At 40.9% G+C, this 27424-nt stretch overlaps 2 protein-coding genes across 5 annotated transcripts in view; one reads left to right on the top strand and one right to left on the bottom strand.

Annotated features, from left to right (window-relative positions):
- Positions 1 to 500: 500 nt before the first annotated feature.
- LOC116044822 (radixin-like) lies at positions 501 to 26961 on the bottom strand. 4 transcript variants are annotated; one of them, XM_031292323.2, is made up of 15 exons: positions 26748 to 26961; positions 24537 to 24630; positions 11532 to 11615; positions 9613 to 9708; positions 9078 to 9200; positions 8775 to 8926; positions 8523 to 8606; positions 8044 to 8190; positions 6390 to 6486; positions 6097 to 6260; positions 5675 to 5805; positions 5062 to 5222; positions 4803 to 4895; positions 4414 to 4650; positions 501 to 3359 (listed from the first exon to the last, which is right to left on the bottom strand). In XM_031292323.2, exons 2-15 carry the CDS (start codon positions 24546 to 24548, stop codon positions 3195 to 3197), a joined length of 1746 nt encoding a protein of 581 aa, XP_031148183.1. In that variant the 5' UTR covers positions 24549 to 24630; positions 26748 to 26961; the 3' UTR covers positions 501 to 3194. The 4 variants fall into 4 exon arrangements, with proteins under 4 accessions (XP_031148183.1, XP_035854380.1, XP_035854381.1 ...); XM_035998487.1 differs by having other exon boundaries at positions 24537 to 24632; positions 26728 to 26955; XM_035998488.1 differs by lacking the exon at positions 26748 to 26961 and adding an exon at positions 26087 to 26105.
- The window catches only part of mcf2la (mcf.2 cell line derived transforming sequence-like a), a 49844-nt gene continuing 48623 nt past the window's right edge, over positions 26204 to 27424 (top strand). Inside the window, exon 1 of the mRNA XM_031292316.2 lies at positions 26204 to 26277. The gene's annotated coding sequence lies outside the window, so the exon portion shown is untranslated. The remainder of the gene's footprint in view (positions 26278 to 27424) is intronic.

The following is a 27424-nucleotide window of genomic DNA, read 5'->3' as shown; positions in this document are numbered from 1 at the left end:
TTTTTTATTTAACTTCCTTCCCCACCACCCCTTTTTCTCGCTTACCTCTGAAACATGTCTGAAAGAAGATCTCAGAGTAAAAAGTATAATGGAACTGGGCTGGGAGTTAAGTGAAAACAACTGTCATAGTTCTGAGAAAAATATTTCATTTGTCATAACCTGTATGTGCTTTCTGGAAAAAAAAAAATAAAGGCAATTGAACCAGGGTATTAGTAAAATGTTTTCATTTCAATCTTTATTCAAGATATTGGTTTTTAAAGTGACCAAGTGGCTCCAGCTTGAAGCCAAATCAGTCAAATCTTAAAATGGATCTAGAGATATAGATCTGCTGTTACATCCTGTGAAAAACCATTGAGATATGAATAAATCCTGATACAGAAATAGCTCAGCAGTATGATATTTAAACCTCATTCTGAATTATATACAACAAAATGAGCCTGAATACTTCACAACGCCATTAAATCTGTGATATCGAACAATACAAATGGGCCAAAACACAATCAAAATTTAAAACTTTTATTTGTGAATCAATGAAATTAATTGCAATCCATCTGTGCCTTCTATCTTAAAGAATACATGAACATAAGGAAAAAACAAACGGCAAAATGTGACAGCTGGTGCCAGAGCAGGCATCATCACAGACACTGGCTTCATTAGAGGGGACAGGCAGGTCAATGACATTCTGCTGTGAAAATAAACTAACTGAAGCCTTACAGCTTGAATGTGGGGGTTGAGGGTGTGGATGTGTCAACAATAGTTTTCCCCTCCAATGAAGCTGGTCAGTATAGCGATGCATGCTGCCGGTTTGAACACAATACAAAAATATGAGCTGGAAGCACAGGATCTTTTTTTCACCTGCTATGGCAAACAATACACTAACAATTGACACTGAAGTTAAACACAAAAGGCAGGATTCAGTGTCTTGTTGCTTACAAGTGCTTTAACTTTAAAACTCTTGCCTATTAAAACAATAATAACCTACAACAGCTGTCAAGTATAGCGTAACAAATAATACCATAAACATTTTTCATCATATTGTTAATTAAAAAAAAGGAGAACTTTATGTTCACTTATGTCAAAAATGCACCTTGGAACATATTTTCCACCCCACAAAAGATGGAGTTAGTTTGTTTGAGCAAAAACAATGTTGTCAGATGGGAATTTATAATAAGATTTGAAGGGAAGAAATTGGCCTACTCTCCAATTGATTCAAGAGACAATTTTCAATAGCAAGGTCCATTCACATTAAGAACTACGAGTAACATCTCTACGTATTCACAAGTCTCTCAGTCCCATGATCCATTGCAGGTCTGCAAACTGTCTCCTTGAAGTGAAATTGAAACAAAGGAGAAAGTTCTGCGCAGACATTAAAGGAAATTAATTATACAGGAGAGCCTTCTTTTAAAACAAGGTCTTGAGTCCCGGCAGCTCTGTAGACCCAGTCTGTCACCACCAACAACTTAGAGCCAAATGATTCACAGGACCCTGTCAGGTCATGACAAAATTACCTTATTTATTCTGAAAATTAGCTTTATACTAAAGTACATCTTAATTCTGATATTTGCAACATTTATTTATTTCCCCTTCCTCATTGTTTGGGATTTTTTTTTCCCCCTGGACAAAATGACAATGAACAAAAAAATCTGAGCAAGGAGAGACCGTTGTGTAAAACTAGCTCAACCTAGATCTCAATGACATATGTTTTACATAGACCCTTACTGTTCTCTTGAAATCCTTAATCCAACGTACAGCCACAAGGCGGCTGACAAAATGTAGCCTGCCCAGGAGCACCACACAAGGATGTAACGTTAACCAAGTAAAATTATGACCTTATTGGGAGGGAGGAGAGGGGGCGCACCCTGAGTGTTTGACTGTCAGTCACCACTGCTAACATTACTGAGGTAGAGATTTGTCCTGGGTCGAGGACTGATGTTTTCATAAGCTCCCCAGCCAGAGAGGTGCCAAGTCTCAGCTTCTACACCTGCACGTGTATATTCTCTCTCCCTCTCTCTCTCTCTCACACACACATACACGGTTGGACAGACGGACAAACAGCTTGGACATCTCTCTGTTCCTCTGTCTGTCCATTTAATACCCTAGCTTCCTTTGTGAGCTGGTAGGCAGAGAAAACCATCTATGGTGACTGGGAATGAAACACTGGGATGCAACTAGACACACATGACAGACACACAGACACACACACACACACACAAAACTATCAATTAGCTTATCTTCTAACACTTTTAAGCTCGTGGGTGATAGCTCAGTGGCACAAGCTCATTGCATGCTATCCTATCACCTCCGTGTCAAAAAAACACTTTCCCTTTGTTACCTTTGCTACATTCGTTCATCAAAACCTGCCATGTGACAAGTTGGGTGCTGCTATTCTTGATATTGAGCCTGGAATTTAACTATTAAAATACTGCTGTGCTTTTTTTTTTTATATAAACCTGCAACATTCAAATAACAGTTTAAATTGACTGAATAGAGTGAAATGACCTCAGCTCTCTAATGACTCAGATGCTAAGAGTATTAGCATGACTTGTGATATGTTTTGACATGATCCAACATAAGCAGCGCTTGGACGCTGAATTAAAATGATTATCCCGAAACTCCAGTCTTTATTCATAGCCTGCAGCTAAATGTGTTCAACAGACAACTAAAAAGAAGGGCATCATCAATAAAACGAGTCAAACTAAAGCGGGTTAGAGGGAAACAACTTAAAAACAAGGAGAGGACAGGTAATCTTTAACTGAAGACATGGGATCACACTCAACTATTGCATACAAGTCGTCAAAAAAAAAAAAAAAAAAAAAAAAGTAGCTTTATATGGCCATGTTTGCTCAAAAAAAATTCCAATTGCTTCCATTTTGGTTTTAACAGTTTCTCTTTTCCCCTGTGTTTAAGGATTACACATGATCTCTGCAGTACGATGATATTTGCTTGTTCAGAGTGGCGTGTAGGCAGCTCCATATTGGAGAGATATCTGTAACTTTCAGAGAGATGTGGGGCAAGACTTTGGCAAGTTTGACAAGATGATTTCTCAAGATTGCCTTGGGGTGTAGAGGGGGACATGGTGGGACTACAAGGATGGCAGCATCTGTTGTCCACGAAAATGAGCAGCCGCTGAGGGGAAAAGTTCAAGAGCAGGTACCCCTCAGGGGAAGAGGGGTGAGGGGACAGCGGTGCTGTTCTCACATGGACTCAAACTCATCGATGCGCTGCTTTGTGTTGCCCTGTCGAATCTGACGCAGTGTTTTGTATTTGTCTCGGCCTGCTTTTACGTTCTCCGCGTGTAGCACATCATTCTGTGTCTTCTTGGTTTCATCTCTGGCATCGGCCAACTCTGAGCTTAATGTCTGGGAGATAAACGAGAAAGAAGGATAAGAGGACGAGGAGAAGGATGGAGGAAAAAGATGAATAAAAGAAGCAAAGATGAGGATAGAAAATGAAAGTGGAAAACAACAGAGAGCAATAAAGAGGCATTGAGGTAGCAGAGGAGAAGAGTGAAAAAAAAAGAAACAGGACACCGGTGCAGAAGAGCAAAAATGGAAAAATACGCCTCAAAAGTAAACATCTGATTGACGCAAAGCTACAGCCTCTGGCTATGTGTTTAATATAAATAAATCCTTCCAATAAGGGGTGCAACAGTTCAACTTACTTTAAATACTGATGCAGGGGTTGGCAGTTACATAGGTTTGAGACAGAGGACTGTTTGTTAATTCATTTTCTTTCAAATTTATTTAGTAAATTAAGGTTAATAACTGAATTCTTCTTGCCATAGCTTCAGTACAAGTCCTGGTTTAGGCAGTAGCCCGGCTTAGATCTACAGGCCCTGGAATATATTCAAAGTTAGGAAAGATATGGAGAGATTTGATGTACTTTATGATTGATTGATTGATTACTTGTATATCTTTCTTGAAGCCAGGCTACAGTCTAAGCCAGCACATTGACTCCTGTTAAAAGCAGGAGTTTAAAGAATGGACAGAGAAGTATGCCTTATCTTACCCTTATTTGCCATTTCTTGGCTGGTGTTTCTTCTTTGCAATAAAACTGCTGTTAGAAAATAATATAATCTCATTGTTATTTGTGTTTGTGAGACTCAAATCTCTTTTGGTTAAAAAAAATAAAACCGGAAGGATTTTTGTTTAGATTAAACAGATTTACATTGTTTATTAAAAAGAGGTGGTTTTATTCTAAGTGTTTTATTCATAGGGTAAGTTTTAGACTCATTTCCACCCCAGGTTGCTTTCTACATGGGGGTATCATTTATCAGATGCGGTTCAAATGAACTTCATATTGAGTGTGAAAGTTCATTTGAACATGGGAAAAGCAGTTCCCAGGGTCATATCATTTTGGCAACGAACTTTGTGATATGTCAAAAGTTTTGACATAGCCCTTAAACCCTCTCACCTGCAGCTGTTTCTTGACCCGCTCGTTCTTCTGGGCTTCAGTGACGCGCGCCTCTTCACTGCGGAGGTCTAACTGGCTGACGCCTTCATTGGAGAGCTCGGCGCTGGCTTCCGCGTGGTTTTCATCCTGCTCATCATGCTCACTCTCAGCATGGCCACTCAGAGGCGCTGGCACCACAGTCATTGCAGACTTCAGCTCCTCCTTGGTCTTCTCGAGGTCATCCTGGGCTGACAGAGCCTGCAGAGGGAGAGGGTAAGACAGAGACACATACCGAATACACACCAGGCCGGGAAGAGTGAAATATATACGCTGGTAGACCGTGAGTGTAAAAAGACATCTGAGGAAGCCAATGTTCGCCTATGTAGGACTGGGGGAGAGGAGTCCTGTACCTTGTGCTGCCATTCTGTTGCCTCATCATCTTTCTTTCTCTTGGCTTCTTCCAGGAGAGCGATCTTGGCTGTAAATTCAGCCAGTTCAGCAGCCTGGGATTAAATATAGACCCTGCTGTTACACACACACTGTACATTTACACACACAAGAATGTGCTCATCCTGAATTATCAATAACACACATACTGTAAATCCACATAGCCAACCTGTAATTGCTAACACCATTGCTAACACCATCAGTGAAAACAAACGCACGCACCAGTTGTTCCTGGGTCTTCTGCTGATCTGCGGCCTGTTTGGCCAGTTCTGCCTTGGCCTCCTCAGCCATTTGCCTCTCTCTCTCCAGTCTCTCGGCCTCCTCCCTCGCTCTCTTCCTCTCCTGCTCCAGCTCCAGGGCCCGGCGAGTCTGTTCCTCAAGCTCTGTGGAAGGGCAGACACACAGACATGTTACACATCATGTCTATTTTAATTGGATCTTCTACACATTTCAAATTCAAACTTCAGTAGGATCTCTGCTGGTAGTGACTGTTCAAGTCAGGTACTGTTGATGCAGGGAAATCAATCTGAACGAATACATTAGGTTTAACCTCTGTTATTCAAGTACTGATGTATTATCATCTCTAAATCCGACATTGGACATGGTGCTAGGAAAAAAACAACTTTCTGATTACATACAAACGGGAAAAACAACCAGAGAGATTAAAGAGAGATCAACTTTTCAGTTCATTATGATAAGTATGATGAACAGACCTGTCTTTGGCCTTGATCACAGCCCTAAAGAGATTTTTTGATTTGACAGACACGAGGAGGGGAGAGGAAGGCAGCAGCAAAGATGAATGAACAGATGAATGGATAAAAAGAAAAACGGGTACCTTTCTGAGCTCTCATCGTCTGATCTTCGATCTGTCTCAGCCTCTGCATGAGCTCGTCTTTCTCCCGCTCTATCCTCTCCTTCTCTTTCTCTGCATACTCTCGCTTCTTCTTCTCATTCTCCAGCTGAGCCCTGAGAAGTTTAGTAACAACATCTTTCAGTATCTTTGAGTGAGAAACCTACATTTAACTATATTATAGTGACAAATACAGAGAAACGCAGCAAATCAAGCACTCTTATGACCTGAATAAAGTGAAGTACTGTGGCAAATGCCTGCAACACCCAGTTACCCCAAGGCACGCGTACTCAACGTACGTGTACACACACACACACACACACACACTTCTTTTCTAGAAGGCTTTTCTATGACCTCAGGAACAAACTAAAATGACAACATGGGTTCACAGTATTCCTGTGCCATACCTCTCCATCTGTTTGTGGTGCTTCTCCTCGCGGGCCTGAGCCTTCATCTGCTGCACCTCGATGGTGTCGGGCTTTCTCCTCCTCATGTACAACTCGTGGTTACCCATACACAACGCCAGGATACGTTTGTTGATGCGCAGACGCGGGGCGTAAAACACAAAGTCCTACATGTTTTAAGAAAGAGGGGCGAGAAAATATATCCTTTAATGTGAAGCACGACATGTTCTCTGTATACATCAAGCAGAAAGTCAAATATTTCTTGATGTTTTTGAACTTTTGAATCCGACACTCACAGGTGCTTTCTTGTCGATAGGTTTGATGACAAACTTCTTGTCATTGAAAGAGATGTTTCGAATTTCACTCCACGGGAAGCCAATCTTTGGTGTTAACCTGGAAAAATAAACATTTCAACTTCAGCGTCTCACTCACATGATGATATACAGCACAGGGTGTTACACAGCTGGTTGTAGAAAGTTTCATTCAGCCAGCAGATGGTGCCTAGTATGAATAGACCACTTTACAGGAAATCATGATACTGAATTTACACTTTGATCTTCAAATACAGCTTTTCAGTTAAATGGTCAAGAATAGTGACAGGAAAGAGAAGTAGGTGGATAAAACTTAGCATTACTGCCAAGATGTAAAAGTATGGTGGGTGTTATCTAATCAAAAATGAACAAACAAATAGAAAGGAAAAAGAAGGGATGAAGTGATAATGAGGATGTTGCTGTCTAAGGTTCCTTTGTTTCCTTCCTGTCACCTAGGCAAGAGAAGGATGGCAGCTGTGCTGACCTCAGGTAACGGACAGGAAGGGGAAAGTAGTGAGAGGAAATGCTACAGGAGTTGTGATTAAATCTACCCTTTCTTCCACAAAAGGGGAAACCTCTCTGACCAGAGAGGACAGGAAAGACTCTCCTACAATGGACAGACCCAGTCTTCCTTTCTCCACTTCTAAAAATACCCTTGCTTCCTTTAAACTTGTTGAACATTGTGCATCTCATGTTGCCATCAAGCCTCCCACGAAGTAAGAAAATAGAGATAGTCTGGCTGATTGGCTAATGTCAAATAACAAAAAGATGCAATACAGAAAGCAACGTTTTTTTTAAAACTGTAAAATGTCCAACCAAGTACGTATCTTGGTCACAATTCTTTAAAAAAAACAACAACTTTTAGATCATTTACTGACAGTAACAGCAAAAGCAGCTAAGTGGACAGAAATAAACAGTGTAATATTCATTGGCAAATGGAACCGTATTCTGGTACAGGGTACATATTTAGGGGCACTGCATTAACTAACTTCAGGTTTTAAAAAAAAAGTTACTGCATGCTTGTAAACACATTTACAGTACTGATTTTAATTGATAAAAAAAATGTCATAACTCATATTCATAACGCCAAAGCTAAACAGACGGATGTTCAATAAAGTAGAACTGGTCTGAGTGCTTACAGTACGTGCACTGCGGTCATAACAGAAAGAGCCTGCACAGAACCCACATAATTATCCCCGTCCTTTGGACATCTATAAAACATATTAAAAGCTATAGTCAGATGAGAAATAATCCAAAAACAAAAAGCTCCAGGCAAAGGAAGCATACTCATTGCTAATAAATAAGACACAAGGCTCTGGCTGTGATCTTGTTGTGAGGTTGGGTGATACAGCAGGTTTAACAGACACCGTTATGATGACACGCGTTGGCACACATCGGTTGTGGCACACTTCATGTCATAACTGCAAACCACAGCTCTGATCCCCTTGCAAGCATGTGGTAGTATGTGACTGGATTTAGACCGCAACACAACATCCATTTTGGGGGAAAAGAAACTGGTATTTGAATCTGAAAGCTGAGGTCTTAACATGTCTCAGCCTTGATGGTAACTTTTAACAGTCTTCACTATTTTGTAAATAAACTCAGCAAATCTGTTAGCGTGTGTGTATGTGTCCCTTACTTGTCTTCGTGTTCGTAGATGTTGAGGCCAAGGGCATCCACCCCCAGCCACAGCTGTGTGCCCTTCTTGTTTTTGATTTCAAAGTAGTTGACTCCGTACATCTCCAAGTCCTGGGCGATTTTAAGATATTCCATCATAGAGTCCTCTCTGGAGAGGAGGAACATTAGCAGGAGTCAGAAGATTATAAATCATATAGTTTTTTATTTGTTTTATTTTAGAAAATGTCCACATTAATATTAGTAAAACAAAATAATTTCATTTTTTTTAAAGCGAATTACCAAGTAATCATATGTTCAAGTCATACATTCCAATAAAGGAAGTAAACTTTTGGTAGGTCGACTTTTGGCCTTGTACAGCCCTCTAGAATAAGTATATAGATATAGTTAAACTTCCTAAAATGACACAAGGCCAAACACCTACCCTCCGATACAATTTTTCTTTGTCTCTCTAAGGGGTTTTCAGGAAAGATTTAAACATACCTGAGCATTCCTCGGTGTTCTTCGTGCCAAGTCTGTATCCTGTCCTCCCACTGCTCCTTGGTCAGCTTGTGCTGCTCCAGGACTCTGTTTACACAAACACAATGACTTTACCTGAAGGGATGTTTAACAGCACATAATTGTTTCCTGGAGAGGAAATCATTGAAAATTCCAACAACAGATGTCTGTATGTGAAAACTCAACACTTTCGCTCGCATCAGAGCAATAGAAGTTGTGACATTTTTTTCCGGGTACCTCTGAGGCAGCAGTCTGTCATGGGTAAGATACCCAGGCTTGTGGACATCTTTGTTGTAGTCTCCATACTTGGCCTGGACAGAGTATGACGCCAGAAGCACAGCCGTCTCTGGGGGACAGTAGTTCTCATCGTTCAGGATGGCCTCTTTCACCTGGCGGAACGGGAGGGAGTGAAGGAGCAAACAAATGGAACAAACCTATTCATTGTATTCAGCACTGCTTTTCCCCCCTATATATTATAATATCAATGTCAAATTCAGTCGAACATTTGGATGGAATATTGACTAGTGAGTGGCTTTATACCTGCAGGAAGAAGAGTCTCTGAGTGATCTCCTGGATTAGTTCCTCTGAGACATCCTCAGGGAAGAACTTGGCTCTGAACTTAAACTGCAGTGGGTTCTCTTTCTTCACATCCTGCTGGGTCACCTGGATGAAAAAGACAACATCATCATCCAACCACCCATTTATTAGCCTTTGTGTCACACAACTACATGCTTGTGACTTTGGTTTGTTGTGTGAATTGTGCTGATTTTATATTATAATTTCCTTTAATCGATATCATAGCAGGACTGTAATATACAAGCATATTCATCACATAACACTACTATAATCTGTCACTATAAGATCTTTGGATATCTCGGGGGGGGGGGGGGCTGTATGTGAACAGTTGACACACACACAGGATGAAAGACAAATTGACAAACTGACAAAGGACCCTGACAAAGAATTAAAAAGACAAGGAGGCAGTGAGATAGTAAAAGGAAGAGCAAGCGTGTAAATGAAAACTGTTTTTTGGTAGTTATGACAAAGGATAAAATGAACGTAGAGGAAGACTAACCTTCTTATTGAGTTTGAGCCAAGTGCTGTAGCCTTTACTGTCCACATACTGTAGTCCAAAGAACCAGACCTCCCGTAGTCCCACTGTCTTCACCACCTGACAATAAAACAAAAAGAAATTGGAAATCTTGCAGGTCTTGCATCACTTTAAAAATTATGTTAAATTGCTTCTTTTTTTTTATAGTGACAGATATAAACAGACAGGAAATGGTTAACAAGAGATAGGGTGATAGATTGCGGCTCTCACTGATGTATCTTGCATGTTTATTGAGATATAGAGAGAAACGAGAAAAAAATGGTGCCTTTGGTTGTAGTGGTTTAAAATTTAGACTGACTTTTGGAGCCCACTGATGTATTTTGCACGTTTTTGCACAAAAAACAAGAAGGGTTTTTTTTCTTTTTGGGTGGGTGGGGGGGGTGGGGGTGGATGGAATCAAGAGAAGTGCAGTTGTGTATTATATACTTGAGTTATGTCTTGTGTATGTACCATAGAGGGTTTTCACCGACGTCACGTTCTGGGCGGTAACCAGGATGCGCGGCCATATTGGAGGCACTTGGTGTAAACAACTAAATGGAGTAATGGAGTATTGTGCACTTTGGATACTTTAATACTTTATGTCCAAAAAGGTGCGATATTTTGAGAAATTACAGTTTACTGGCGGTGCAGGTCCCTACAAGTTAGCTCCCTCTTCTTGGATCCATGGCGACCCGGTGATTCTTCCTTCAGTTGCATATCCCGATATAGTCAACTACCTGGTTTTCTCACCGAGCCCATACACAGCGGAAGACCTTAAAACCTACAAAAGTTTGGAGGCTTATAACCAGATGGTGTGTGGATGGGTGAGGGAGACGCAGTACCAAGTCATTAACGACCAATGTGTTGTGAAGGTCAAAGTAAGTAATGCAATAACGTCTTTAATCAACCTAACCTTAATTGTATGATATCATTGCGATACTCAAGGTGTAGCCAAGTGACTCTCAATAGTTTATTTTCATTTCAAAGACCGAACAAGACAGATTTTTCCCTCGTAGATCCTGGTTGAGCTTTGCCAACCACAAGCGCCTCCTTTCCTCTGATAACTTCTGGCATTCCTCTCCCTGTTTTTTTTTTTGTTTTTTTTTAAAGATTATTTTTTGGGGGCTTTTCCCTTTATTATAGTGACAGTGGATAGACATGAAAGGGGGAGAGAGAGAGAGATAGGGGATGACACGCAGCAAAGGGCCGCAGGTCGGATTCGAACCTGGGCCGCTGCAGGACTCAGCCAACATGGGGTGAACACGCTTACTGGGTGAGCTAGAGGCCGCCCCCTCTCCCTGGTTTTTAATACCTTTTGGAATTCGATAATATTCCAAATGTTTTTCTCGGTCTGACCTATTGGTACAACCTAAAACACGGCAATAATTAACCAGTTTCCTTGACGCCGTTCGGGGATCTACTTCAGTGCCTGTGCTTTGTTGTGATGCGGAGTACCTCCAACATGGTGACTTTGGGTCTGACGACGCGTCGTGAAAACCCTATAGACTTAAAAAAAAAATTATCAGAGGGGATTTGGTATTTTAGTTTTCTCTCTGTGTGATCATGGACACACCTCCAACACAGCTGTGGATCATCATGTAATCATGATTTGTATTTAAGCACTATACACTATGTCACTTTACTACTACGTGTCTTGAGAAAGGTCCTTGTGACCAAAAAGTCGACCGACCAAATAAACCAATGCAGAGGTGACAAATGTGTGCGGGAATTTTCTTCCTTTTTTCTTGGAAAGAGACAGGCTGTTGACGTGCCACAAAGGACCCTGGTCTGAATTGAACCAGGAACATCATGGTTAACCAGCAGGAAGCCTACATACATAATTTTAGCTATTTGGAAAGCGGTAACCAGTCGACATTTGTGGTTATTATGTCACCCATGCTCACCTGGTCAAAGAGCTGTTTTCCTGTGGTATTAGGTTGGATGGCAAACTCCAGCTCTGCATCCATGGTGGTCACACGGACATTGATCTAGAAACCAAAACACAACAAGAAGTTTATTTTTTTTCCTCCATATTCCACAGGCCAATGTTTTACATGGATTGTTCAGATACAGCACTGCTGCCTGACCGTTCCCATTACAAAAGGTCACAATGCCCTTTCTCTAGTTTTCTTGAACTGTACATTGTTTTGTTCACAGTGAGGATTTTGAAATCAGGCCAAAAAGTCAACTTCTGAAAAAGCTTTACAGCATTTTGTTTAAACCAGTAAGTGGATATGCCTAGGACAATTACTGCCATACTACAATAATATGATGTCTACCTCAGCCTTGAGCTCATTACTATAAGGGCCTTTTTTATATTTATTTTTTTATTTCGACTACACATCCACTAATCTAAATCATCAATCGGGCAACATCACTGAAGTAAATTGTCTTTTTAGCTTTGTTTTTGAAACATAATGCCTAGTGGGTAAGATGCATGGCTGTTCAATTCAGGCCTGGGACCTTTGTTGCATGTCTTACCCCTCTCCCACATTTCCTGTTTGTATCTCTACTATCAAATGAATGCAAAATGAAAAAAATAATATCAGGACTATTTATACTTTCAAATCTGAGTTAGAAATGAGTGCTGCTGTCTGTGCTTAACTTGGACATTAATAAGCCTGTTGTATGTCATGAAATAAAAAGTTAAACATAAGTTTACTGTAGGATGTGGCACACATGTATCAACACAACTGACAACGTAGAAGTGCTGCCGTCAAACTCTCTCAATCGAGCACGATCTTCCAAGAAATTAGAGAATTCCTGCCGAAGAGAATGGAAGCATGTTTGCTCAGTATTCAATTTGTCAATCCCAACCCAGGCTTTGTAAAAGGGGCTGTGTGAACTTGCATCTCTCCTCCCCTTTCCATCCTCCACTGCCAGAGTGAGCAAGCCCCACCTTTCAAGGCAGCCCACTACTCCAGGACCTCTGTTGGGGTGGAGCAGAGGATAAACTCAGTCATTGGTTGCCAGTAAAAGGCAAGGGCGGTAGGCCAGCAGCAGCTGATGGCACAGAAACAGAGCGGGTCTGACCTCCGAGGCATCTCACATCCTTCCTCCCACACCTACGCACACACTGAGCGGCGTGTCGCTTTAGTAGTGGTTAACGACGCAAGAAGAGAGACAGAGGGAAGTGCATGGTAGAGAGGCGAAGTGAGAGTGCAAAAGCAAAACGTTTAGCAAGAGTGCAAAAAAAAAAAGCGGTGGCGATTGAGTGCAACAGGAAGCAAGAGAGATGATCTGGGGTGAACTCCCTTTGAGATTAAGTTACAGCGAGGTTACTGTAGATACGCCAACCATACAGAAAAGGAGGGAAAGGAAAAGAGACACAGAATGAACACACTTGAGGAAAATAACTTCTCTTTTTCCTCTTTGCAATTATACACAAAACCTCAGGAAGGCTTACTTTGCATTTCTCTCCCTCTCCTCTCAATATTTCTTCATGGTCTCTCCTGCCTTCATCCCTCTCTGTTTCTCTCAATATCCCTGCAATGAATAATCCATGAAACTTGTGTCTATACAGCACATAGCTGGACTCCCCCGCACCACATGGAGCTCAGACCACAATGTCTCCCACTCATCAATTACAGTTGCAGCACTTTCACTACACTATAAGGCCTGTTCTGACCTGGTATTAAAATCTTTTATTAAAAAATTATTAAAATAAAAAAGTGGACAGCTCTAGGCGCATGTGTTTTCACCTGTCTGCAGAATGCGTCTCCAAATGCATCCTCAGTGACCACTTATGATCGGATCTTACTTCCGCGCTCTATATGCAAATAAACACGTACATCATTTCCGTTTGTATATAGGCTGGTTGGGTGTTTACTGTTTATAATGTCAGTTGTTACTTTCACATAAATCAAGTGAAAAATGAAAAAGCGCTGCCCACAGTCTGCCTGTGTGCCGACCGACTGTAGCCTTTATAAAAGGGTGCCGACTGACGGGTGGCAGGACCTGTGCAGGAGAGAAAGATGTTTTTAAAAGTCTCGGTGTGTTCAGCTCTCAGTACGTTTGTAGCTTCTAACGGAATCTCTGTGGTTTGAAGTTTAGTTTATATTATAACTGCTTTATTTTACGCTTCATGCTCGTTTATAGGAGTCGCGTTATGTTACTGCTGTAGAGCTCCAACATTTCCTGATTTTGCTGCTTCATAATTAAAGCATTCAAATACCAAAATAACAGAGGACCTTTATTGTGAAGAACTTATAGGAAATGAAACTCCACACAGCACTGTAGCTCTGGTAATGCGAGACTAATAAATAACAGAAGGAGATGACATAAGAGCACGAAGTTTTCTAGTAGCCTAATGTCCTACATTGGTGAATTTGGCAACGTTTTATGAAACTAAAAATAACGTTCTTTTCAAGGCAACAGCGCTGCAGAGAGCTCGAGACAGCGGGGGATATAGGAGCAGGCAGCATGCAGGAACAAAAACACTGACACAATACTAACAGAATATGATGATAATAACATCCGAAACACAATTCACTCAGTGGTTTGTGTGACATGAGAAATACTTTGAATGAGTAGGCTAGCCTACGTATTTCAGCTCACAGTTGAGTAGGCAGTCTTTTGGTGTTTTTCCATTACATGGTACCTGCTTGACTCGCCTCGACTCTACGCACTGTGCGTCCGTTTTCCATTGCAGATTTTAGTACCGCCTCAGCGTGGCTGGTCGGCATAGTGGCTAGGGGTGGGAAAAATAATCGATTCTTAGATGCATCGCGATTCTCTCTAGAACGATTTGATTATCGATTCTGATAAGTTAATAATCGATTATTTATTAATTAAAATAAAAATATAAGTGACTAAATGATTGTATTCAGTCAGGGTCCATTTTCAATGGATGCAGTTTCTCTAGTTTGTGCTCTTTGAGACCAAATCTCTGCTATTTCTGTTGCCAATGTGTTATTCAATGAAGATTCCACACAGAGAGGCACTTTATGATTACTCCATATTAAGACCTAGGCTTAATCCATGTCTGAGAAATCAACCCACAATATATGCAAGTTATCTGCAGGGGAGGAAAAAAGAAATGGATTCAGTTGTTTTTTTCAGGCAATTAGGTGAAATCAGAGTTCAGTGTGATGGACAGGACTGGAGTAAGTAATCTCTATGTAATGAAACAGGCTTGTATAGTTTTTAGAGTGACTGTCCTAAGCTTTTAGAGTTGCCAGCGGGCGATGAATAACAGGAAAGAGATGCACACACATTCAGTACAAACATAAATTGATCGATTAACATTTTAAATCATTTTGTCCAGGATATTTACTGCATGAACAAAATTGTGCCTGCTCTGCAAAATCCCGATTTTTCAGTCAGCACTTAATTGACAGGGAAACATTTAAGGAAATTCAGCTACAAAAGCAATGATTACCAGCCAGGAACGTTAGTATTGATTTCACCCAGGCAGATTTTGGTCACTGCCACAGTGTCCCAACCATGCAAGATGCAGTCACGAAAGTTTACAGCTGTGTGTGGTTGAGATCAAAATAAAGGACAACTTTAAAAATGGGTGTAGTCCGAGCAAGGGCACCAAAAGAGAAGAGTGTTTAATGAGCTTATAATTAAAATCAAGTCCAATTTTTAGTTTGGTTTTTTTGCATGGTTCAGAGATGCTTTATGAATGTGAGTCTAGATCACTCTGGGCACTCTACACCAATGCCACTGACATCCAATAACATTAGCTGCTTTTTACAACACAGCCCTGTCAACATCATTTCAATGAGGATGGTAAGGATATGGTTACATAATAGAACATGAGCTAACTAGGAAACCAGCTCTCGGCTCTGGTTAGTTTTACTAAGATGCAAGATACTTAAAAACTCAAACAACAGACAATGTGAACCCAATTATAAACCATCAACCAGAAGAAATATTTGAAATGTCAAAAAGAAGAAGACGCTAACAATTATGTTTTGCAAAGTTCTATCAGAAGTAGTCTCGCATTGCCAGACCTACATCCACAGCGCTGCGGAGGAGGGTCTGGCTAGTCCACACTCTGCTCTGGTTTATTGGCATTTCTTTAAACCAATCACAGTCGTCTTGGGCGGCGCTAAACACCGGACAATGATGGTGCCTCTGCAAAATAGTCTCGGGAAGGATCTTGTTTCGGTGGAAAATGTGTACGTTCGAAGGTTGTTGTGCAACAGAAAACTCAGGTTTGATCAGGTCAGATAGTCTAGCTAGCTGTCTGGATTTACCCTGCAGAGATCTGAGGAGCAGTTAACCATAGTTCTCAGAAATCTACCGGAGTTTAGAATGACAACACAAAGGAAGCAGAAGGTGAGGGACATCTGGCCAAAAATGAGGGACATCCAGCGGAATTTCTGGCAGCATTTGCACAATCCCAGAAATTAAACGATATAGACTGACTGCATCAGAAGCTACTATAAAGCAACAAGATCACTGCGCCCCATTTCATACTACTGCAGTCGGCCTTTAAGAACTCTGCACAACACACAGCTTTCAACCAAGAGGATCCATTACTCAGAAAAGCAGCTAGAAGAGGTGGTAAGCGTCGACACCTCCGCCCCTCTCTTTCCACACCATGTAAGTCCTGCACACACAATATAATACACCGTAATTGAATTTTCGTATGAATACATTCTACAAAAAGGCCTTTCACATATTCCTTGATTTACGGTTTACTACCAGCCTGTGGGTCTCTGTCAGGAAACTGGCCTTTTGCTCCTCTGTAAAAGTTATGTGCAAGATGGAGACCTACTACACTTCTGAGTTACAGTTGTCTCATGGTGTGATAGCATTTAACTTTAACACGCAAACACAGACTTTGTTTCTTTTGTTTGTAGGGAAGCTAGCCCATGTCACAGTGCTGTAACAAATGCTATACTGCCCTTGTGTGCAGAGCATGTGAACGGAGTGGAGCAGTGGGAAAAGTGGTGTTGCAACAGCTGCTTGTGTGGATATGAGTCAAACTAAATGTGCCGGTGCCACATACATTTTACTGGCACATGGTAAAAACCTGATTTAACTTAAAACTACTAGGGCAACATCTTAATCAACTCTTGCATGTGCACAATACAAGCCCCTGATAAACACACATCGATAAAATAACCTGTTCATGGTTCACTGGTGAATTAAGACTAGCTGCCTCATTGACTTTCTGAGATAGGAGTAGTTATGGAGGAGTAGTTGTGGAGAATGTTGTGCTGAGCTGGGGTTTCCAAGTGACCGGCCTTGAATGTCCCTTCCCTGCATTTGTGTGGGGCCCAGCTGCCATCAGCAATCAGCTGTGAAAGAGCCAACCTTTGTGCTGTATGTGTGTGTGTGTATCTGCCAAAACATAGCCAACCCACTGAGTAGAGAGAGGTGGAATCCAGTATGGACCAGACAGTCCGTTAATCCTATCTCTCCTGCTGAGAGAGGGGGAGGAAAAGAGGGACAACATGCCGAGGCACTGACACAGCTAATCACACACTGACAACTAAGAAGTCTCGAGGGAGCGACTTTTGTAAGCCTGTCCTTATATGACACTGTCTGTCTGGTGATACTAGACAATCTGACTGGGCTACATGACCGTTTTTTTTTTTCACTTAGATTTTTATTATAAAACTCACGCAGACAATGCACAATCAAAATAATACAGTAAACAAAAAAACAAACAAAATATTTGTTTGGGAGTTACATTTCTAGCAGTTCATCTTTTCTTCTCATGTCTTCATCTAAATCATTTGTTTCTGTCCATATTCCTCATCGCTGGTTTGGTTCTGAATATTGTCCATTTCTCCCACTTTTCTTCAAGCTGTGCTTGTTGTAGTCTCAGACGGTGTGTCAGTTTCTCCATCATATAGATTTCTTCTACTATACCCATCCATTCTTCCTTACAAGGGAGGATCCACCTTACCCCATTTCTTTGTTATAGCTTTCTTACTAGCTATCAGTAGTATTTTAACTAGGGCTGTCAGCATTAACGCGTTAATCGCGATGCGATTAAGGGCCGAGCATAATGCGTTAATTTTTTTTTAAGCGTATTAATCGCATGCCGCCATTTATTAATTTATTTTCACTTCACTCGGCTTTGCGTCGTACCTAACAGGCTACTATTTTGCCGTACTTCCTCGTAACACATCCTGCTGCTGCAAGAATAGCAACACGGATTTCGGTGCCTCATTCCGGTGCCACTAGCTATGTTTCCATCCACATGTTTTTATCAGAATTAAGTGATATCGAATGAAAAATGCCTTATGGAAACAGTAAAATTTGATTGAATTTCATGAATATCGACTCAAAGGAAATACGTTCCGTCTCATCGGATTTGATCTTGATCGATATACGGCTTATGCGATAAACGCTGATGGAAACGTTATTTGCCGAATAAATAATGAATTGCGATTAAGTTTTAGGTCATTTTATGGTTGCAACCCGCCACAAAACGAAGAAGTTTTAGTTAATTTCCGCCCAGTATTTCCGCTCTGTTTGCACACATGGCGGGTGTCAACAAAGGCAGATGTAAGTGGACGAACAAAGAGACGCACTACCGGGAGTGCCGACACAAATGTCCCTTATGATGCAACGATTGTCTACCACAGCCTGTAGTACGATTGATGGCCAGCCCTTTCTATTGACTAAATCCCTGTAGCCTTCAGCAGAGGGTCTAATCGGGACGTGAGTCCCGTCTATTGCGCCATACACCTGTGGCACAAGGTGCGCTCTGGAGTTACGCAGCGAGATATCATGCGCCTCATCCACTCCAGGTAGGTATATATACCTTCGCATCATGCTCGTTCGTATGGCATTGCACACGGCGTAAACACACCGGTGCACGGTGGTTTTGCTGACTCCAAACGTTCGCCTACCACTCTGTACTCTGCGCATGTAGCCAGTTTGTAGCGATACGCTTCTCGGTTGGAACCGGAGGGCGATAGCTTGCGACATCTGGGAAAAGGGATGGCCCAAACAAATTACACAACAGGTCAAATGTTGTTTTGGTCATCCGAAAATGCTTCAACCAAAGGGTTTCCGTGAAGTGTCTCTGAACCACGATCTCCCAGAACAGTTTGGAGCGCTGTCGTTCCCACACCACAGGCCGCCTCCGTTGTCGTCGGGCATTTACGTGCATCTGCATCATCATAGCAATGTGTTGATAGCGTCATGGTTTTCTTATTATAGCTTGATATGTCGCTATCAGCTGGCACATTATTACAACTTGTGCAATATTGATCATTTGTTGGTAGATGGCACGATCCATTTTGTCTAGCAAAACTTCGCAAATGTTTGCTTGAATGTTGTGCGATTCAGTGCGAAAATGAATGGAAACACCTTAAAATGTCTAAAATCAATTCGATATACCAATTTGATCGCAAAACAGCATGTGACGTCATTACGCACAGGTTTTTATTCGTTTTAAAGCCGTTGGATGGAAACAGAGTTTGGAGTTTTTTTACCGAACTGTAGATAATTCGATTGACAATTGGATGGAAACTTAGCTACTGATATGTCTGCGCTTCTCTCTGATGCTCTGTGTCACTGCCCGATGTGAGTCGAGTGCAGATGTGAGTCGCGCATGCTCAGATTTAAACTGTTTACGGCATAACGTGTCATACTGAAACTTGTGAAATCTATAAAATAATAAACGTTTCTCTTTACATACAATAACAGAAGATGGTAATAATTTCAAAAACGTTGTAGCTATCTATGACGGTTTGGTTGCTAACGTTAGCTCAAAATGCCATTCAAGTGACAGCCTTTGTTGTGTTTGATTAACTTTTAGCTAGCAGTCATTTCAAAAACGTTGTAGCTATCTATGACTGTTTGATTGCTAACGTTAGCTCAAAACGCCATTAAGTGACAGCCTTTATTGTGTTTGATTGCTAACTTGTAGCCAGCAGCAGCAGTCATTTCAAAAATGTTTTAGCTATCTATGATTGTTTGATTGCTAACGTTAGCTCATAGACTGTGCGTTAGCTCAAAAAGCCGTTAGCATCTTGTAGGCTACTTGTCGCAAAGTGACGCATGCGCGACTCACATCGGCACTCGACTCACATCGGGCAGTGACACTCTGAAACAGACGTTACAGACATCGCTGCACGTGACGCTACTTAACACTATACTAGACAGCAGCTAACGTTAGCCTACCGCTAGCTAGTAGCTGGATTAAACACGGTTACAATGCTGACAGCTAACGCTAAACGGTGTATAGTGTGACTGTATTTCACTGTAGAGGATTCCGACACCAGGATGTAACAATCTGCTGCAGCTGCTGTCGGAAAAACACAGACGGTGCGTTCAATGAAACTGGTAATTTACATTCTCGTGGTGCATTCAAAGTTGTTTGTTCAAATGTGTGACTAGATTAAATATATAATAAACAAATCCAAATCTCAAAATCAAGTTCATAAAGTAACTTTCTTTGCATTAATTTGATTCCCAATCAAGATACACTGGTAAGAATGGTTTTCCAGTGTTAATATGTACTTAAAAACAGTTCTGAAATGCAAAATAATAGAATTTTAATCATGTGATAAAACATGCGATTAATTGCGATTAACTATAGAAATTCAACGATTAATCCCGATTAAGAAAATGTAATCGTTTGACAGCCCTAATTTTAACCAAATATTTGTCTCTCATTCTTACACTCTCTTAGTAGAATTAAAATTACAGAGGTACAGTACCGTGTAGCTCATAGGAATATCGTACCCTAGTACCTTTTGTATAGTTTTGTGTACAATTCTCCAAAACCTCAGTACTTTGTGACATGACCGTTCTTAAAATGACTAAATTACTCTATTTAAAAACAGAGTTAGATCAGTTAGACAAGCAGTAAACTACAAAAAGACAGTTTAAGAAGTTATCAGATTCACCCAATTTCTGCAGGTAAAAGCGTGTATACTTCCAGAAAATGATGGTGGGTTTGTTTAATGCCGCCACGCCGTATGAGGGAGCCTGCGAGTCATGATGTGGACTGATGTGCCTTAAAACCTCCTAAAGGCAAGAGGTAAACCCTAAAAGTAGTGTAACCCCTGCTGTTCCCTTGATGTGGCTGAGTAATGTTCTAGTTGCAGCACTGGTCCGAAACTCAGCATTTTCAATAACGTTTTAGTTTCTTTGCCGACATTTTTTTTTAATGTATGCAAGCATAATGAATATACATTTGCAGCTAATATTTAGATGTGGTAAGTTGCTTTATGGCTGTACTTTACCCCACAGTATCTTGTACCTGTTTCCTGCACGGTGTGTATCAGCAGCAGGAAAATCATCTGTCTCACTAACTCCCTCTCTTTTTTCCATCCTTTTCTCATCTCTCTCTCTTTCTCCACTTACCAAAAACCGAGAGATAAATGTGTTGATACAAGGTCAACAACAAACAAAATGCATCATTATATGTAAATTGTATGTAAGCCAGTGGCAGGCAATGGTTATATGACAAGGCTTTTCTGTGTTTTCATTGATTTTTTTTTTCCTTTATTTTGTACATTGTTTGCCACCTTCCTCATTTTCTATATGACAAAGTTTAAGGCTGGGAGTATTTGACACCATGCGTTTCTTCCTATCTCATACGTATAACACTATAATTTGCCCTACCTTCCTTATGTGCAGTGTCACTAAACAGGCCTCAAGTGGTGGGGAGTATAGTTCAAGATTTGACAAGCAAGTGACAAAGGAGGCCATTGAAGATGAAAGGCCTTTGAGTATCTCAAAACCAGTGGCACAATCATTTACATTTTTAGTTTTCTTTCTACGTGCCTTTAAGGATTTTTCCAACCCCCTCCTCCCCCCTCTCAATTTCAATTGCAAAGAAGTTCTCACTCAGACGGGCCCTTTGTTAAATGTACAGCTGTTAAGTTACTGTAAGCTGTTTAGAGGAGCTTTGCTGAGACACACACACACACACACACACACACACAAATCTGGTCTGCTGGGGTCTGAGCAGCTGTCTGTCCCTCTGATTAACACCCCCCCCCCCACACACACACACACACACACACACACACACACGGGGTGAGGCAGGCTTCGGAAGGGAGAAGGAAAAGAAGGAGGAGTGAGAGCGTAGGAGGAATCACTGCTACCTACAAACACACATCATTCTTTGGGGGAAGGGAAGGTGAATGCTTTGTGTGAAGCATCCCTTTCACAAGAGGACAAAAAAAAAATAAATAAATAAAATTATATATATATATATATATACACACACACATACACTAGAGGGATAATAAAGAGTAAGAGGGACAGCCATACTTATTCTATTTAATTACAGGACCTAACTTTTGTATGACTTTTCTGACTCATTCCTGCCTTGACAGTGCCTCAGTCGTCTGGTGATAATCCTCTGTCTTCACCCTGCTTCTGTACTTCCACAAACAGGATGTTGACATAGACTGGGCCCCCAATGTACACAGCGGGCCCCTTGTCCAGCAAACGAGAAAACAGCCCCAAGCTAGAAGCCAGTGAGGGCCCTCTTCCTGTGGGTTGCTATCACCTCATCATGCCCCGGCCTCCAAACATATGTTCATAGACCCCCTGACATTAGGGCTGGGCAACTTTGATCGTGATTTCGGCTCCTGACGATCACAAAAACAACGTAATCGAAAAAAACAATTATTTTGCATATTACGTTTTGCAAGTAAACTCTTATTTGTCTTGTATTCTGAATGAAAAAAAAATATTTACAACGGTCAAAGTATTAAGGGAAATTTAACAATTCAAAGTGTTTTTACTGTTAATTTGTTCAACTGTTTCACTGTTTTTTTAAGATCAATAAATGCAACAACTTTCCAAAAGTCAGTAATTGTGTTAAATAATCGGGAATCAATATTGACCAAAATAATTGTGATTATGATTGTTTTCATAGTCAAACAGCCCTACCTGACACAGACTGTTTTGTGCTTTATCCACACTGATGTTGATGCCATCAGATAGGGATGCTAATCTAATTTATGATCACTGGCTCATCATTAAAAACAGTATGTTACGGACACTTCCGGGCAAAACTGAAAACGGAAAGTCTGTAAATCCTACAGACTGGTGAAATAGTAGTGTCAACAGATTCCTTAAGCCAGCAATGCGCAACAGTAACAAAACACCTTCCAGGACACTGGTTCAAATTGGTTTTAAGTGGTTGGTCTCATTATAAAGAGCTGGTCCACACAACCTAAAAACTGGTCAAAAGTCAGGACTGATTACAAATTGCTGAAAACCTCAGCTGTGGAATGGCCCTTTTTACATATAGAAGATACCGTGTTGCTATGCTGCCTCTTGAGTGTCAGTCTAATTATTATAACTTCAATTACGCAATTAAGTTTAGGAAAAAATTCTCCCTGAATCTGTCTTAGTCACTGGTTCACTTGCAACGCAACATAATGCACGTAATTCTACATGCTTTGCTGCCATTAAGAACATCTTATGTGTGTTTTATGTAAAACCAATAAAATGAATCTCAACACAGTCAATTGGTATCATCGGTTTGTTTTTTGACACCTCACCGGTAATATCACCACAACCTTAACCATGATGTGCTCATAGTTCTCTGCAAAAGCCAAGTGTTTCTGTGTTTGAAAAGAAACTGCTATTATAGGTTGTGACTGATAATGCATAATCACTCACTACTGAAAAACAAATTCAGTACCCCCCCTGCTAGCTCAACATACTCTTATGTTACTCAACCATGTGATTGTTTTTATTCTTTGGTTACAGATGAACGCTGAAACTGAAGCATAAGAGGCCAATTCCAAAAGTGTTTTCATGTCTGGCACCAATCCCAGAGAAGGTCATGTTCTTCCTCTGTTTACTGTGTCAGTGCCTCCCTGCGACAAGCTGTACTCTCCCTCCCAGTTATTGTCTGTGACAGAGATGCCGCTCTGAGCAGAGCGGCCAGCCTTGCACTGTCCTAGGAGCTGTTTTGGGATGAGTGCGTGGCCTGGTGACTCAGGGGACAAGAGGGGGGAAGAAGAGGATGACATCAGTGCCTGGCTGTTCCTCTTCTGTAGCTTCCTAAACCCCACCACCAACCCACAAACACCCACCACCTCAAGAGACAGAAGATATGCTTCACTTGTGGTAAAGCCTGAAGCCTACTGTACCGAGTTCCTAGGAAGGTTTCTGATGCAAGTTTTAGCAACTTGACCTTGAAAACTTTCCATGAAAGAAATTCTAAATCAAAACGTAACATAAGCTTTGTTTTAAAATTTGTCCAGTACACCTGAGTTTGTCGACTAAAAAAGCCAAACCCTTAGAGTGACAAGTGGCCTGGGTAACTTTATACTTTGAAAAATATATTCCTGTAAAGTGAAACTTAATTGTGCAACACGCAATATCCCCAGACTCATGCGTGAGCTCTACCCAAGTAAGTTTGTTTATGATGAAAAAGCAGCATTACAACAGTGGGAAAGACAGCCATGAAGAGACTGCATCAAATTGCTTTTGTTTTGGTGTTGTTCACATCCCAGGACTCTGGCATTCACTCCACCCTTTAAGCAACAATGGCAGCAGTGTTATAGTTGCAAGGCCTGTGGGCCAGGCAGTTCATTTCACACTCTGGCTGTTGTTTACTTGGAAGAGGAGTATGAGGAGTGGGAGCAGCCATGGGGATGAAACTGCCACTTCGCAGAATGCACAAATGTAGCTTTCGGCAGTAGTGTATACCGACTGGAGAGATTCAGTTTATACAAGCAGACTATGCAGGAACAAACAAGCAACTATAATCTTTCTGATTCATATCATGTATCCTGATATGGCTACTGCTTAAAAAGTTCTAACCCTGCAAGTCATTTTTTATACATTAAATAAGGTGAATCGATTAGCAGGAAAAGTGCCTAACTTAAGTGTTTTTTTCCTGGCTTCTTTCCCTTAGCGCTGCATTTCTGTATACGTCTGTAGAACACAGTAGGATAAAAGCTGCTGACATTTGTATGCCAACTCTCATGTAGCTCCTTTCAGCCTCTTACCGGTTTCGGCATCTTTGCTTCCTCTCCTCCTTACACACAACAGCTGAGAGAATAAATCCGTCACAGGACGGCAACAACAGCTGTATCACAGGACCTGAAAGCAAAAGAGACACTTTTTCACATCTTCATGGGTGAAATAATATAAGAAGCTGCCTATGTACAACATCATTTACTTATTTTTTTTTGTATTCTCTCTGTAACTATAAGATTTGGCAAGTAACGATACACCACAATGACTAATCTTTAAATTTAGCAGAAACTCTTCCATCCAAGTTGAAAGTTCTCTTTTTGGTTCTATCAGATATATAAGTCAAGTCCTGAATTCAGAGGTGTAGACAATGCACACAACAGAAAATAACAGAACATAAAGTTTAAGGAGAAGGGGGGAAAAAAGACTCATTGAACTGAGCAAAAGTAGAGTGCTCCAAAGAACTGACAGAATGAAAAAACTAAACTTAAATGAATTCCATTCCTAAATATGTTCATGACTACAAGGAACAGAAACCCCAAACAGAGAAATGGTTTCGCATTCAATCTCAATATGCACTATCATGTTGCTGTACATAGTGCACATACAGTAACTATTGCAAGCGCGCCTATGGTGGGGGGGAAACTACTTAAAACATAATAACTATGGAAGAGAAAACTGGCAGTCAAGGCACTGTGTAATGATGACTCATGGGCATTGTAAAATGATCATCAATTATACTTGATCAAAATTAAAAGGATCTGTCTGACACAAATTACCTTATATTTGGACTACACTTTTTTTTCATCTATTTCACCATGCATCTCATCAATGCAAGCTATACATGTCACAGTCTAGGTACACTCTAGTTGAAACACAAGCTTGCAAGTTTGGTAATGACCTGGGTTGAACTGCCATAGGATACTGAAATGATCCAGGGAAAACAAGCGTTTTCATTATAGGAGCATGTCACATCAATCAGATTTGGATGCTTCAGTATATGGTCTGATGGTATAGTGCTGAGTTATAGATAACATATCACAATCTTAAAGCTTACAAAGTGGTCTATTAGCAAATGGCAGAGCAGTAACACATCATAACCTGCTTGAACAGCATCATTATTTGCTGCTGACTGTGTCTTGCTACAAAACACTTTTGCAGATGGGGTGCTTTCTGTCACTGGGCCGGGCTAGCAACCAGTTTGGATGAGTTTCATAGTTCAAACCTCATTTACTTGGCATTGCCATTATTACATTTCTATACATTTTCACGAAACACTGCTGGTCGAACAGCCAGCTGTCCTGTTAGCTTATATCCTTCAATTTGGGGGAAATTCGGCATACAGTTCTAGTCCTATACAATCCTGTAGTGGCAAATTGGCAACTATGACGTTAATAATACCACCTACTTTATTTTGAAAAGAAAGCCCAGGGAGTAACGTTACAGCTCAAAATACGTCCAGAAACTAAAAACAAGACCATCAAAAGGACCCTACTCCATATTGGTAACTGCAGAAAGAACAATGATAACCATCACACAGACTAAGTATAATGCTCTCAACAGTCAATGATAGTTGACTTACAGAATAACAGTACGGCAAATACAAGGGTTATGTTTAAGAAAAATGTGTAAGTTAAGGAAGCCCACTGATAATTGGAGCTGTACGTTAACGTGAGCGTTTTTAGCGTTACTCCAGACGAAGACATGCCCACTTGTAGCTTGTGAGCAATTAGCTTGCGTATTTACCCGCCGAGAGTTGGCTTCCGTTACACGGTAATTTAACCGCAATTTAATCAAATGGGTTACACTTTTAGCATAACGTTAGCTGCAACGGAAAAAAATACATACGTTTGATGTGTCAAAAGTCTTATTTTCTGATTTTCACTCGGTTACACATTCATAGCCTGACATTTTCATGCTAGTTGGTGGGTGTAGTCTACATAACGGGACAAGCACAGCCAAGGTTTGCCTCGCTCGTAACGTAACACGTGAAGTTTTAAAGCCTAAAATGTTTGGCCATCATTAATTCACCATCTTTGCCAACAAAAAAAGAAACAACCGAGAAATTGTGACTAACGTTACGTTAGGCAAGCTACGGTGCGTTTAAAGGCAGTTTAAGGGACACAACTTCGTACAAGTCATCATTTCTATCGTTTCGTATAAAATATAAATTGGTCGAACACGAGGATATCCACTATGCATCAAACTTAAAGAGAAGCTTATTCTAGCGAGAGGCAACTCACCGGGGGTACGAAGTATATATTTAGGTTGATACTAGGGAAGCCTGTTATCGTCAAACGTGACAAAATATTCACGGTGAGAAATCCGTCCAGGTCCTCGTTCCTTATCTCTTAGTGCTTTTGACGAAACACATTCCCACAGACATAGAAAACCCGTTGAAGTCTTAACCATAAGGCGATTTGGGGTGCTAGTGTCGAGCCAGCCGGAATAAAATACTACGGCTTCCGGTCTCAACTTTAAAAATAAAAGCCTCATGAAAGCATGAGAAGAAAAAAATAATTACTTAAAGGTCCCATATTATGCTCATTTTCAGGTTCATACTTGTATTTTGGGGTTTCTACTAGAACATGTTTACATGCTTTAATGTTCAAAAAACACATTATTTTTCTCATACTGTCTGTCTGAGTATACCTGTATTCATCATCTGTCTGAAACCCTCCGTTTTAGCGCCTGCCTCATTAAACTCCCCTCTCTTATTGGTCAGCATTTCCGGGTCTTCTTCTTCTTGCATTTGCACTCTCGAAGGATACGTCCCAGGTCCTTAAAATACATCCATGTTTGCTTCACTTGCTTCCCTTCCCTAGGTCGTAGTCTGTTGGGCGGAGTTAGCAACATCTTTCATCATCTTGTCTCCCCCATCTGCAGCACTGTTCACGGCCAGTGCGTCAGCATGCAGACC

The sequence above is a fragment of the Sander lucioperca genome, chromosome 24, assembly GCF_008315115.2.
Source record: "Sander lucioperca isolate FBNREF2018 chromosome 24, SLUC_FBN_1.2, whole genome shotgun sequence".
NCBI classification, from domain to species: domain Eukaryota; kingdom Metazoa; phylum Chordata; class Actinopteri; order Perciformes; family Percidae; genus Sander; species Sander lucioperca.
This window is presented reverse-complemented; position numbering and strand designations above follow the sequence as displayed.